At 37.0% G+C, this 15,481-nt stretch overlaps 1 protein-coding gene across 5 annotated transcripts in view; it reads right to left on the reverse strand.

Annotated features, from left to right (window-relative positions):
* Esf1 (ESF1 nucleolar pre-rRNA processing protein homolog) overlaps window positions 1-15,481 on the reverse strand; it is a 53,163-nt gene that overhangs the window by 23,451 nt on the left and 14,231 nt on the right. For all 5 annotated transcript variants that reach the window (XM_006235106.4, XM_063284287.1, XM_006235105.5 and 2 more), the window contains 2 exons: window positions 14,905-15,052; window positions 10,036-10,194 (listed from right to left, as the gene is read on the reverse strand). In XM_006235106.4, the coding sequence (XP_006235168.1) occupies window positions 10,036-10,194; window positions 14,905-15,052 (307 nt within the window). The remainder of the gene's footprint in view (window positions 1-10,035; window positions 10,195-14,904; window positions 15,053-15,481) is intronic.

Here is a 15,481-nt window from a genome sequence, read left to right on the forward strand (position 1 = left end):
ACAGTTCCACCCACACGCACAGCCTCGTCAACTCAGCTAGCTCAAAGATGGTTCCATCAGAAACAGTATCTTTTATCACTATTCATTTTTGTTACCACAAAACCCACCAATAGACATAAAATGAAAATAAAACAAATATTGAAAAAACAAAATAAAACGAAACAACCCTAACTCAACTAGAGAGAAATCAAAGCTGGTACTGGAATCCCTATCAACCACCTAGGGCTAGTGAACTTGTGTGTTTTAGGAGAAGCTATAACCACCACTTTACTAAGCAGCAGACTCCCTAACTGAATATTGTCCTTATACCCATAGGTAAGTGCAGTGCTCACCCTCATCAAGAAAACTTCTTGCTGAATAAATGGAATAAGCCATTACAGCAAACCACAATGAGTCAAAATGTAATTGTAGAGTCTATTCCAAAGGCTCAGGTATCATTGTGGAAGAGGGGCAGAAAGGCTATAAGAGCTAGAGGAACTGGGAATTTACTATGACACTTAGTCTCTTATGAATATCAAAAGCTACATCCAGAAAGGCTCACCAACTTGATTTCCTAAACAAGGATGACAACAAAGCTCATGAGGCTTCAAGCTCCCCCCCCCCCCCCAAAGAAATTACAGGCAACTAAGGAACGCTGATATCAGGAGAAACAGTCTTTCTCAGGGAAGAGCACACCAAATGGCAAAACAATACTAAATGCTCAGCCCCGATAACATATGTGTAAGTAATCATATACAGAACGAACAGGTTGTATTTCTATATTTAAGAATCACACACACACACACACACACACACACACACACACACACACACACACGCAGCATTTAATAAAAAAGGTCATGATTTTGCCAGAGTAAGGCAGGTTAGATGGAAGGATTTAGGAGGAAAGAGAAGGGGAAAGTAAGTAATTATATTAGAGTCTAAAGAAATTATAAATCTTTAAAAAAAAAAAAATCCCAACCCTCCATTTTATAAACACTAGAAAAATATAAAAATATAAAACAAAAAACAAATGTAATATAACCAGAATGAAAAGTACATTCAGTTTCTACTTTAATATTATTAAGGAAGAAAACAGGCTTTCAATAATCCAGGAAAGTGAGAAATGGATTAGCTATTCTATAGACAATATGTGTTAGAAACTTTTAGATAACCCTTGCTGCTTCTCATTTTTAAAAGTTATTTACTTTATGTGTATGTGTATCACATCTGGGCAGGACCCCTGGAGGGCAGAAGAGGGTGTCAGGTTCACTGGAACTGGAGTTAGAGGCAGTTGTAAGCCACAATATGGGTGCTGGAAACAAAACCCAGATTTCTGTAGGAGCAGTAAACACTTAACTGCTCAGCCATTTCTCTTGTACCTGGTTTTCTTCTTTTCTATCCTCATCCTTCTTCCGCCTTCTTTCCGTTTGGCGATTTCTCTGTATAGCTCTGGCTGTCCTAGAATCAGCTCTGTGGACTAGGCTGGCTTTGAATTTAGAAATCTACCTGCCTTTGGCTCCCGAGTTCTGGGACTAAGGGTGTGAGCCATCACCACGTGCTCCTGGTTCTCAATTTTTACTATACAGTCCACAGACAATTCAAACGCTATTCACACGGTGTGATGTTTCAGCTTATCGCCTTACAAAGCTTCCATAGACCACTTGTTAACTGGATGATCCAAGAAGGATTAGGTTACTAAATTTTAATCAGCTGTGTGGCTCTCTAGTTATCATTTAAACTTCCTTTTCCATCACCAAACTAGGATGCAAATTATAAATTCTTTCAGCTGTTTTCTAAGCTCAGGCTTCCCATTTGATGCTTCCCTCTCAACTCAACTGTCTTCCTTCTCAGCCCAAGGCTACGTGTGTGATTTTAGTACAGCAACTGTAAAGCTCTTCCCCACTTTGGTTTTGTGGTTCTAAGGATCAAACCTGGAATTCATTCAATCCAGACAAGTACTTAGCCATTGAGGTATATTCCATCCTTTAACAACCCCCCAACTCTCAAAGCTCACACACACACACACACACACACTCTTACACACACATACACACACTCACTCACACATACACACACACACTCACACACATACACTCACACTCACTCACACATTCACACACTCACACACACTCTCACACACATTCACACACTCACACACACATTCACACACTCACTCACTCACACACATACACACACTCACTCACACACACACACTCACTCACACACACACACACACACACACACACACAGTCACACACTCACTCACTCATACAGTGTCACTAGAGACTTAAGCTAGGGTCCTGCTAGACAAGTGTTCTATTGCTGAGCTATATCTCTGGCCTTCTATTCAAAATTTAAAACATCTGACTTTAAAAAAACCCTTTAAACAAAAAACATTTTGTAAATATATTTCAAATAATGAACACATTGGCAATAAATGCAAACAGAAATATAGCCCCACCACCCTCCCAAATAGCAAACAGTTTCTGTAAGCTATCAAAAATTTAAATGTTTGGATCAGGGTTACCTAACATAATGAATCACTACTGATTCAAAACATTGCTTCTGAATAAAGAATGAATAATTCAACAGTCATATATGTCACCCTTGATATCTGTGTAAGTTTCCTAATAGAAGGCAGTACATCAAAGAAAGATTGTGTGTGTGTGTGTGGGGGGGGGGGCAAAGAATAAAGACCAGACAATAAAAGATCCCAATAAAATGGGATCATTGCTTTGCCAAGTGGAGGCAATAGCTGGGCAGTGGTGGTACACGACTTTAATCCCAGCACTTGAGAGGCAGAGGCAGGCAGATCTCTAGGTTTGAGGCCAGACTGGTCTACAGAGTGAGTTAGTTTCTAGGATGACCAGGACACACAGAGAAACCTTGTCTAGAACCCCTCCTCCCCCCCAAAAACCCAAACCAAAAACCAACCAACTCCTTGCCAAAACAAACAAAACCAAACCAACCAAGCAAACAACAAAAGATAGGTGGAAGCAAGACAAAGTGGAGAAGATGAGTTGTACCCTTGGGCTCTATGGCCCAAGGTAGGAAGAAAGAACTCCCTTGCTGGGTGAGACAGAGGGGATCTCACTGGCACTCCTGCCCGACATACAAAACAATGAAGGAGAACTACTCTTGCTGGGTGAGACAGCAATGAGGCACATTAATTAATTAGATGATTAGATAATGTTAATTATATGCATCACCTTATCTACAAGTCCTAGAGAATCAGACAGGAACTTTACACAGTATCCAGTAGAGATATTACTTTACAAAGACAAAACTAAGGTATTATAGATTTTTCATAAATCTTTTAATTAATGTTTCTACATACCCTAATTAATAAGGCTGAATTACTGGGGGCTGGGGATTTAGCTCAGTGGTAGAGCGCTTGCCTAGGAAGCACAAGGCCCTGGGTTCGGTCCCCAGCTCCGAAAAAAAAAAAGAAAAAAAAAAAAAAAAAAAAAAAAAAAAAAAAAAAGACCAAAAATAAGGCTGAATTACTGTATTTCCATAGGAACTAAGTACCAATAGAAAGAGTAGTCCACCTTAGTCAAGTCCATGGATAATGGGTTTCTTTATGACTGGAGCCTGCTACCTATTTCTCTCTGGACTTTACACCCTAGGGATTAAATGACACATGCTATTATAGTCAACATAAACAGGAAGAAGTTTAAATAGCATGAAGTAAAGTTTCCTTTAGTAACAAAGCACAACATACTCATACAAGTATTAATACGATTACTTATTTTTCTTAAGAGTTTAAATTTTGAGATCAAAACCCCATAAGAACCAATGAACAATACATACTGTTCTGGTTCTCTGTGGTTTAGTCAAGTATAATATCACAGAAGCCCACAGGTTCATAATTAGATTTTTTTATACCAAAATAGACATGACCTGAAATGTACCTTCAAAAATGCTTCAAAACTTAAGTATTATGAATCCTATTCTTCAAATTTATAAATAGATTTTGAGTAGGAGTATAATACTCCTACATATAATATGCAAAAAGACCTCTTTCACTATTACATTCACAAATAGGCATGAATGTAACAGGTATCCACAATAAAAAGCATCCTATCAGGAGCCTCCAAAAATAAAGTTTGGGCTAGCAAGACGGCTCAGTAGATAAAAGTTTTTGTCACCAGACATGACACCCTGAATTTGTCATGCTGGAAAGGGGAAGAACTGACACTTGTAAATTGTTCTGTGATCTGCACAAACCACCTACCTTAAAACACACACAGTTTGAATAGAGATATATTTACATATCTATCTCCTTTAAAACATTTTAGTTCTCTAAGAAAGCCAACTTCACTCCATTCAGGAAATGTGAAACAGTGACAATTCCCTGACACTGGAACTATTACTTACTATTGGAGGCACTACAAACTGATGGGATATTTTGGGAAAGAAATCTGATGGTAATGTCTAGACAGAGAAAGTGCCTAGGCCCCTTCCTGGTACGTCTATTTTGGGTAGGCTACTTTCTAAAGAATAGCTCACATTATGAAAAAAAGATCTAGATTATTTATAATGTCTTAGACCAGTGATTCTCATCTTGTGGGTTGTGACCCCTTTGGGGGGAGGGAGGGTTGTCAAAAGGTCCTTTCACAGATGTCACCTATTATCCTGCATATCAGATATTTACATTACAATACCTAACAGTAGCAAAATTATAATTATGAAATAGCAATGAAAATAATTTTATGGTTGGGGGGTCAGCACAACTATATTAAAAGTCACAGCATCGGGAAGGCTGAGATACCTGGCACTTGAGCTTCATCTTTTGATCTTTTGACAGTGGTAGTTTTAGCTTGAGAAGACCACAGGCTGTTGTTCCATGGCATACGTGAAGGCTTCTGTGTGAAGAGGAAGTCACACAACTGACTAGCAGAGAGCCAGAGTGCCAACGTCTGCTTTTCACTGTGGCCTGGATACTCTTCACTGAGGGGCTGGGGGTGAGGCTGGGGGACCAACTGTTGTTAAAAAAAGTTTTTAAATTAAAAGGCCCTAAAAAAGCAAGCCAAAGTATTGGCTAGGGATGAAAGCAAAGAACTCTCAGAATGGACCAATATTTGTGGCTTTGGAAACTGTCCTGTTTCTTTTCAATGCCATACGTCTACTGCAGTAAAAAATTAGAAATATGGTCAAACATTTGACAACAGAGAAATGGCAAATGGAAGCAAAACTTACCTAAAACACAGCTGAGTCAGGGTAGTAGAACTATGGGTGGTAACTTTTCATTTTAAATTTTAAAACACTTGAGCTAATATTAACATTCCACCCACAAATAAAAAAGTCAAGATAAAAACACATTAGATGTATAGCTCCTAACTCACTTCATGAGGTCTATTACTTATTAGAAAGGATATCTTAAGAAAACCACAGATCAAAACTCGTCACTAAAATGGGCAATATTTGTATCCATAGATCACATGTCCAATAATTTCAATAGAAAGGATTTAAAAAAAATCCTAAAATTGTACCTGGACAGAACATACATATTGTTTCTTGTCCATATATATATATATATATATATATATATATATATATATATATATATATGTATTAGATGTCATTTATATTTTATAGTACATATTTATATATTATGTTTTCAGGTATGTTTAGAATATATAATATGTATTTTATATAGGAGTATACACATGTACATATTATATAAATATATTTATATAATGACAACTGCTTACATGGCCTTTACTTATTCTTATAGAAATGATTTTAAGTATAAAAGATGATGTATACGAGTCATCTGCAAATGACAGGCCATGACTTGTATCTGTAGAAAACACTAGAATGAATCCACCAAGAATGGGAAGAGATGATGATGTGTAAGTATCAGTATTCTGTAATAGTTACTACTTGGAAAAGTACATGCAGATCTGTCTATAACTATTGGTGTGTATAAATGTGCACTGTATATGATAATTCTTGTTTATGCTAGCTTTTATCTGTCTTTAGATTTGACCCTTTAAAATTTGCCCTGTACTACTCTACTAACTATAGCCAAACTGAGATGGAGCACCCAATAACACATATTTTATATTAGTGAAACCTTATGAATTAACAAACAGCAAAGGCTACAGGAAAAGGGATCTTGAGAACTATAGTTTTTTAAAAGAATTGTAGTAATTAGAAAATACAGTACTTGGCTTAAATTTTCTATATTATAAATTAAGGAATCAGACCCAGGAAAGGTCTTTGTTTATAATTAGACAGAAATAATTTATAGTTAGTAAAACCAAGAAACTAATCAAATGATAGCTGGAAAGAGTATAAAATACCTATGGATCAGGGATCTATGGGTAACAGAAAGTAGTAAGACTTCAAAAGACAGGAACCCAGGAGCAGTCAGGGACAGGATTCTTCTGGTCTCTGCCTGCAACCAGAGCTGAATGCCAGTCACCAGGAGTGCTGACACAACTGAGAGCAGAGGTAAGACCACTACTTCTGCTCGAGGAACCTGCCTGGAGCCCTCAGGACACAGAACCCAGGAGCAGTCTGGGACTTCCTGTTTTTGCCTGCATCCTAAGCTGGCCCTGTGACACAGCTCTCGGTAGCCAGATCCCACTGGGAGAAAGCCAGTCTCCAGGAGTGTTAACACACAGGCTTAAAGGAAGGTTAAGATACTGTCAGAGACAGCAAGACCAGCTAACCCCAGAGACAACCAGATGGTGAGAGGCAAGCATGGGAACCTAAGCAACAGAAACCAAGACTACTTGGCATAATCAGAGCCCAGTTCTCCCACCAAAGCAAATACTGGATATCCAAACACAATGGAAAAAGCAAGATCTGGATTTAAAAAATCACATCTCATAATGATGATAGAGGACTTTAAGAAGGATATAAATAGCTCCCTTAAAGAAATACAGGACAACATAGGTAAACAAGTAGAAGGTCTTAAAGAGAAAACACAAAATTTGCTTAAAGAATTACAGGAAAACATAACCAAACAGGTGAAGGAATTGAAAAAAACCATTTGGGATCTAAAAGTGGAAATAGAAACAATAAAGAAAGCACAAAGGGAGACAACCCTGGAGATAGAAAACCTAGGAAAGAGATCAGGAGTCACAGATGCAAGCATCACCAACAGAATACAAGAGATACAAGAGAGAATCTCAGGGGCAGAAGATACCGTAGAAAGCATTGACACAACCGTTAAAGATAATGTAAATGTGACGATCAAACCTAAGGATGATAGGTATAGAAGAGAGTGAAGACTCCCAACTTAAAGGGCCAGTAAATATCTAAACAAAATGATAGACGAAAACTTCCCTAACCTAAAGAAATGCCCATAAACATACAAGAAACCTACTTCATATTCATCAAAGAAAAAAATCCACCAAGATGAATTCTCAATCCTGAATATCTATGCTCCAAATGCAAGGGCACCTACATACATAAAAGAACCCTTACTAAAGCTCAGTGTTCACACTGGACATCACACAATAATAGTGGGAGACTTCAACACCCTCATCAATGGACAGATCATGGAAACAGAAACTAAACAGAGACACGGAGAAACTAACAGAAGTTATAAATGAAAATGGATTTAACAGATATCCATAGAACATTTCATCCTAAAACAAAAGAATATACCTTCTTCTCAGCACCTCATGGTACAGATTACCATGGACTAAGGCTGATCTTGAATAACAATAAAAATGACAGAAAGCCCACATACACATGGAAGTTGAACAATGCTCTACTCAATGATACTTTAGTCAAGGAAGAAATAAAGAAAGAAATTAAAGCCTTTTTAGAATTTAATGAAAATGAAGGCACAACATACCCAAACATATGAGACACAATGAAAGGAGTGCTAAGAGGAAAACTCATAGCTCCGAGTGCCTCCAAAAAGAAACAGGAGAGAGCATACACCAGTCAGCTTGAGAGCACACCTAAAAACTCTAGAACAAAAAGAAGCCAATACACCCAAGAGGAGTAGACAGCAGGAATTAATCAAACTCAGGGCTGAAATCAACCAAGTAGAAACAAAAACAACTATACAAAGAATCAACAAAACCAGGAGCTGATTCTTTAAGAAAATCAACAAGATAGATAAACCCTTAGCCAGACTAATCAGAGGTCACAGAGAGTGTATCCAAATTAACAAACTCAGAAATGAAAAGGGAGACATAACAACAGAATCTGAAGAAATTAAAAAAATCATCAGATCCTACTATAGAAACCTATATTCAACAAAACTGGAAAGCCTGGATGAAATGGACAATTTTCTAGACAGATATCAGGTACAAAAGTTAAATCAGGATCAGATAAACTATCTAAATAGTCCCATAACCCCTAAAGAAATAGAAGGTGTTATTAAAAGTCTCCCTACCAAAAAAGGTCCAGGACCAGATGGGTTTAGTAGAGAATTCTATCAGACCTTCATAGACCTAATACCAATACTGTTCAAACTATTCTACAAAATAGAAACAAAGGGAACACTACTCAATTCCTTCTTTGAAGTCACAATTATGCTTATACCTATACCACACAAAGACACAACAAAGAAAGAGAACTTCAGACCAGTTTCCCTTATGAATATCGACACAAAAATACTCAATAAAATTCTCGCAAACCAAACTCAAGAACACATAAAAAAACATTTATCATGATCAAGTAGGCATCATCCCAGGGATGCAGTCCACCAATGTAATTCCCTATGTAAATGAACTCAAAGAAAAAAAACACATGATCATCTCATTAGATGCTGACAAAGCATTTGACAAAATTCAACACCCCTTCATGTTAAAAGTCTTACAAAGATCAGGAATTTAAGGCCCAAACCTAAACATAGTAAATGCCATATATAGCAAACCAGTAGCCAACATCAAACTAAATGGAAAGAAACTTGAAGCAATCCCACTGAAATCAGGGACTAGACAAGGCTGCTCACTCTCTCCCTACTTGTTCAATAGTACTCGAAGACCTAGCCAGAGCAATCAGACAACAAAAGGAGATCAAAGGGATACAAATTGGAAAAGAAGAAGTCAAAATATCACTATTTGCAGATGATATGATAGTATACTTAAGTGGCCCCAAAAGTTCCACCAGAGAACTACTAAGCCTGATAAAAAACTCCAGCAAAGTGGCTGGGTATAAAATTAACTCAAACAAATCAGTAGCCTCCCTCTACTCAAAGGATAAACAGGCTGAGAAAGAAATTTGGGAAACAACACCCTTCACAATAAGTCACAAATAACATAAAATACCTTTGTGTGATTCTAACCAAGCAAGTGAAAGATCTGTATGACAAAAATTTCAGGTCTCTGAATTAAGAAATTGAAGATCATCTCAGAAGATGGAAAGACATCCCATGCTCATGAATTGGCAGGATTAATATTGTAAAAATGGCCATCTTGACAAAAGCAGTCTATATATTTAATATAATCCCCAACAAAATTCCAACTCTATTCTTCATAGAATTAGAAAGAGCAATTTGCAAATTCATCTGGAATAACAAAAAACCCAGGAGAGTGAAAACTATCCTCAACAATAAAAGAACTTCTGGGGGAATCACCATCCCTGACCTCAAGCTGTATTACAGAGCAATAGTCATAAAAACTGTATGGTCTTGGTACAGAGACAGGCAGGTAGATCAGTGGAACAGAATTGAAGACCCAGAAATGAACCCACACATCTATGATCACTTAATCTTTCACAAAGGAGCTATATCCATCCAGTGGAAAAAAAGACAGCATTTTCAAAAAATGGTGCTGGTTCAACTGGAGGTGAGCATGTAGAAGAATGCAAATTGATCCATTCTTATCACTGTATACAAAGCTCAAGTCCAAGTGTATCAAGGACCTCCACATAAAACCAGATACACTCAAACTAGCAGAAGAGAAAGTGGGGAAGAGTCTCGAACACATGGGTACTGGGGAAAATTTCCTGAATAAAACACCAATGGCTTATGTTCTAAGATCAAGAATCGACAAATGCTTCTAAAGAGGAATTGGCATCTTATTATATCTAAATGCATTCAGAAGAAAATTTTTACTTAATATCTATAATTCTCACCTGGAACCCACTTGATTTCCATTTCCATATCATTTTCTTTTCCTTTCTTTTCTTTTTCTTGAATAACCTGCAAGAGCTGTCTATATTTTGCAATTTGTTCTTCATCATCCTTCTGACTTTTCTTTGTTTTCCCATCTTCTATGCTGACTCCATCTTCACCTAACAAAACAACCAAATAGATCAATCTCATTTAATATCTAGAAACAATTACCTTCAACTTTAGTGTTTAGATCTCATGATCTCTTAAGGATATGGCTAAAAAGTCATGTTATGGAAATACTGCAATCACAGACTACAACTTCAATTTGTTACAATGAAACCAAAGACTTCAGCCTTGCACTCAGGAAAACTCCGATGCGATGAAATCAATGTAAGAGTGACATAATAGTCCCTTCTTTGCATGAAGAATGGCAGTTCAGCCCCGTTTGTTCTCTGTCATCACACAGTGGCTTTAAAAGTATTCTGTTCAATAAAAGGAGTCTGCATGTTGCTGGGGTGAACGTGGGACATGGGATTAGCTTCTCGGGCCACAGAAAAGAGTCAAAGAAGTCGTTTAGAACTTAAACCTGAGACTGTTAAGTTCTTTCTATCTGAATGTGAATAAGCACATTTACTCTTAAGAGGGCTGTTCATCAATCAATTATACAGACAGACAAACTAGGAAGCAAGTCAATTAATTTTACTATGTGGAAAGATAATTGATATTTTTGAATTTTAGCTTCCTAAACCTTAGAATGTGAAGAAACAGTACAAAACCCATGAACAATAAATATAACCTGTTTGTTCTACAGTTTCAATGTAAATTCTTAAAGCCAGTAACAAATTAGAAATCTGAGTTTTAATATAAGCCATACAAACTTATCGAGTGTATCAAAATGTACCACCTCTAGTAAAGTTTGAAAGCGATGCAGTCAAGTTTCAGACTTTGTAACATACTGAACTGATATAAGCATGGAGCTGTAAAGCGTAAGTGTTAACACAATGTTCTTACATCTTTAGAAAGGTGATATGCAGGGAAAACGTTGCTTAGGTACACTTCTGAAGACTATTTTCTCCCTGAGTGAATACACAGTGGTTGTAGGCATTCTTTCCATCACCCTATCACACTTTTACATGCTCTCTCAAACAGCTGAAGCTCATTTCTTTGCTGTTGTGCTTTGTGCCACAATAATAATGTTGGATGGAATTCTGTCATGTATCCCGTAATTCAATGGATAAAACATGAGGAACGCATTAACAAAATGGCAATGTATTTCAATTCTATTAAAAGCTTACTTCTGAAAACATAATTAGAAGCCAGATCCTTCCAGGTTGAAATTTTAGTGGTAAGTCTCTGATGGCTTACTTTAAATTGATTTTTTCCAGTACTAAATTGTACTTTCTGAAGCTCTAAAATGTGGGATAACTCATGTAGGTCTGCTTTTCTAATTCAAGGGCAACATTTTATGAATGCCTTTATAGTACATAAGATTTAAAAAAAAAATTCAAACAATAAGCTATTCTTATAAACAATCAGGAATGTTTAATACTCAAATATACTAATGTAGCTATCAGAGGCACTAAATTACAGATCAAGGTAAATTTGTAGTTTTTTAAAATACTGAAGAAAAAGGCGTGCTTTTGAAAAAATTATATATTTCAAACTGAAAAAAGTTAATGTTTAGTTTCAAGACAAAATACACGATACAAAGTACTATCTATGCTCACTACTTTACACACATCACTTCAGTCTTTCTATAAGCCAGGTACTGTTATAATTCTTAGCTACACAAAGAAAGGAACAAGGTGCTAAGAAAACCTGACCTTTGTTACTTCACTATGTTGTAGTCAAGTTTTGAAACCAGCAGAGACTAAGGGTTTTTCCCCTCTATTTTACAATACTAAGGGTTAAGCATAGGGCTTTATGAACCTTGGCAAACACTGCACCATTGAGCTGTATACCCAGTGAGTCGGAGATAGTAAATATACTGAAAAATTAATGATTACTTTCTGATGTTAATAATTATTTATCAATAATATTAGGTGTCCCATTGTTAACACTGTTTTAAAATTTAAATGGGGGTGGGGTGGGTGGAGAGATGGCTCAATGGGTAAAAGTACTGGATGCTCTTCCAGAGTACCTGGGTTCAATTCCCTGTGCCCAGATGATAGCTTACAAACCATCCATAAATCAAGTTCCAAGGGAACTGATACCCTCTTCAGGCCGTTAAAGGCACCAAAGGTATTCAAACTGTACACAGACTCGCAGGCAAAACACCCATTTATATAAAATAAGATACAATAATTCCAGGATGAGTGAAATGGCTCAGAGAGGATAAATGCCTGCTGTCGAGCTTGGTAACGACTTTGGCCACCAGGACCCACATGATAGGAAGAAAACAACTTAGTCCTGAAAGTTGTTCTCTCAATTTCCATACGCATACTGAACATATGTACACACAGACATACATAGAAATATAATAAAAAACAGTAAAACAGCAAAACCAAACAAAGTCTAGTTGAACAACATGAACCCAGTCATTCCTAATAGACATGGAATATTGTTTCCCTCTGTATTTTAGAACTAGGGTAAAGGAAAACAATTGAGAATTCTCAGAAGAGTACATAATGCCCACATAGGCATATACATTTACCTTCCATACCTACACTACATGAACACAAATTCATCTTATTTATGAGGGAAAGGCTCTAAAAGGTCTGTGAGAAGGCTATAGTAAATACATTAAGAAATAAAACCTTCATCAGAAAGATTAACAAGCACCAGCCAGCAAGGCCTTAAAATATAAAGTCCTTTATATCCAATAGAAGTACCACTGCAATTACACACGCTCTTTATTAAAACCTCATTACATTTATTTATTGTGCATATACATGTGCCATGAGAACTTGGTTTTCTCCTCTACTAGGTGTGTGGACCCTGAGGATCAAACTGAAGCCATCAGGCTTGACAGCGAGAGCCTTTACCCAGTGAGCCAACTCATATTTGCAAAGACTATGAAACACTTACTTACATGGTTTTATCAACATGTAATATATACAAAGAAATAGCAGCTATTAAACATAATTTTCTTTTCCTTACGGTACTAACTACAAAACAGTATTTTGTGACAAACTTAATGGGATAAAGCACTACTTTCAGTGATATAAAAGCAAAAACCTACAGACTATTCAGAAATTAAGAAAGTTTAGACTTAATGTTAAAATGTTAATCCCATGTTAAAAGCAGAAATGTATTTCTGTATTGCTTCATATGCCACTAGGTTATAGAAATAATCACCATGTGAAAGGAGAACACTAAGAAAAATGTTACACTGTAACTAAAGATGTTCTTTTCTGCTGATTTAAAGCACTTATATCAATGTTTAATATTTCTGCTTTTTCATTTTCTATTTGCACTGAATTCATAGTTTTTAATGTTTCAAAATTCCATTAGACAAAACAACAAAGATGTAAAGATAACATTCAAAGCTGAAGGGCTACAGCCGCAGCTCAGTTGAACCCATTGAACCACTCAAACTAACAAGCAGACATAAAAATGGAAGAATCTCAGATTGCTTTGGCAATACCTCAGGGGGCTGAGGACGGCTCATTTGGTGGAGTGCCTGTCATGCTAGCATAGAGGCCTGAGTTTGAGCAGGGCAAGTCTCCAACCCCAGCACTTGAAGAACAGAGACAAAACAGACTTCAAGTTCAGTAGCCAGGCATCTTAGTCAATTTGTGAGTTCTACGTTCAGTGAGAGAGGAGACCCTGTCTCAAAAAATTAATTGAACATACTTGATAGTGATCTTTGGTCTCCTCAGCAAATGTGCACATAACTAAACCTCTCTCTCTCTCTCTCTCTCTCTCTCTCTCTCTCTCTCTCTCTCTCTCTCTTTCAGAATAAAATCTTCAGATAACCTTCATAACCACCAGTCAAGTCAGAAGTCAGTGGAGTGTTATTATCAGTGTGACTACAGGGAAGCCTTTGGAAATCCAATTTAGAATTACAAGCAAAAGCAATTTTTTTTGGCATTTTTCAGGCAAATGAAACTGCAAGAGAGTTTTGATAGTAGTTCAGTCTTACTACAGGCATTTCCTCAGTATGTACTTAGAGCTGAAAGAAAGGTTTACAAAGATGGCTATGGAAGAAGGGAAATGTAAAACAAGAACAATACAAGGCAGTGTTACACCCCCAAACAACACATACTAAAGTACAATTTAGGACTCCTGTAGTAGGCTTGAGGATGTATCTTAGGGAATCTTTGCCTAGTATTCACAATGACCTGGGTTTAGTAGCCAGCAGTGCAAAATTTGGGTGTGGTTGGTCGATGCCTATAATCCAAATTACAGATCCTGGGAACAGAAGCCGGGAGATCTCCGTGATCTGTAACTTCAAGGTACGCCTACAGAGAGATTTTCTCAACTAATTAATTAGCAATAAAGTGTGTGTTGGGGAGTATAAAGGTATTTTACTTATTTACAAGTCTAACAGGCTAGGCATTTTTACTAAGCCAGAGTTTAAATAAGGTTTGTGGCTATAGAAAGTTAGACTAGCAAAATATTTAGAATTATTTTAAAGCCTGACTTAACTGTTACTATTACTATCATTGTTGTCATTATTATTGGTATGTCTGTACTAAAGCATGCATGTGGTAGGTAGAAGATAACTTCTGGTGAGTCAGTTCTCCTTTCATCATGGGTTCTGGAGATCAAAGTCAGGTCACCTGGTTCACACAACAAGTGCTTTTATCTGATGAGCATCCTGCTACTTCAGGCATGTATCTATGCACATTCAAGCATACAGTTCTAAGCATATGCAGCCAGTTTGGGGATCTTATGTTTGCCCCAGACACAGTTCTGCTAACCATAATAAAAGGATTAGCAAGTACCTTCTGGTGCTTCCTCCACCTCTTCCTCATCCTCGCTGGAAGAAGCCAAGTAGGCTTCAAAGTCCATGTCCAAAAGCTCATCCTTTTTAAACTTTCTGTTCAGTGTCGTGATTCTTTCGTGATCAGTCTCATCCCAAGTGATCTCCACCTTGAACCCAAGAATGAAAATCAATCCCCACACAACAGCACAAAGATAAATCAGACTTATTAAAGCACATTGTTAACTTGACACTTAGTATGTTTGGCCAATGGTGGCCCATGCCTTTACTCCTAGCACTTAGAGATGAAGGCAGAGGTAGGGGTAGATCCCTGTGAGTCTGAGGACAGCTTGGTCTACACAGTGAGATCTTGACAAAAATAAATAAATAAAAGTTACAGTACACCTAAAAAGTCCAGACATGGGCCTGTTTGAAAAAAAAAATTGAGTGGCATGAATTCTAAACAGTATCCTATTTGTGGACTGAATCACATGTATTCACTTTTACCTTCCCCCAATTCTTAGCTGTATGAATGATATCTCATTATTGAGTATGAACAAATAGATTAACTGGAGAAAAATGCTAGAAAAACTTACTAC

Source organism: Rattus norvegicus, chromosome 3 (assembly GCF_036323735.1).
Source record: "Rattus norvegicus strain BN/NHsdMcwi chromosome 3, GRCr8, whole genome shotgun sequence".
NCBI classification, from domain to species: Eukaryota; Metazoa; Chordata; class Mammalia; order Rodentia; family Muridae; genus Rattus; species Rattus norvegicus.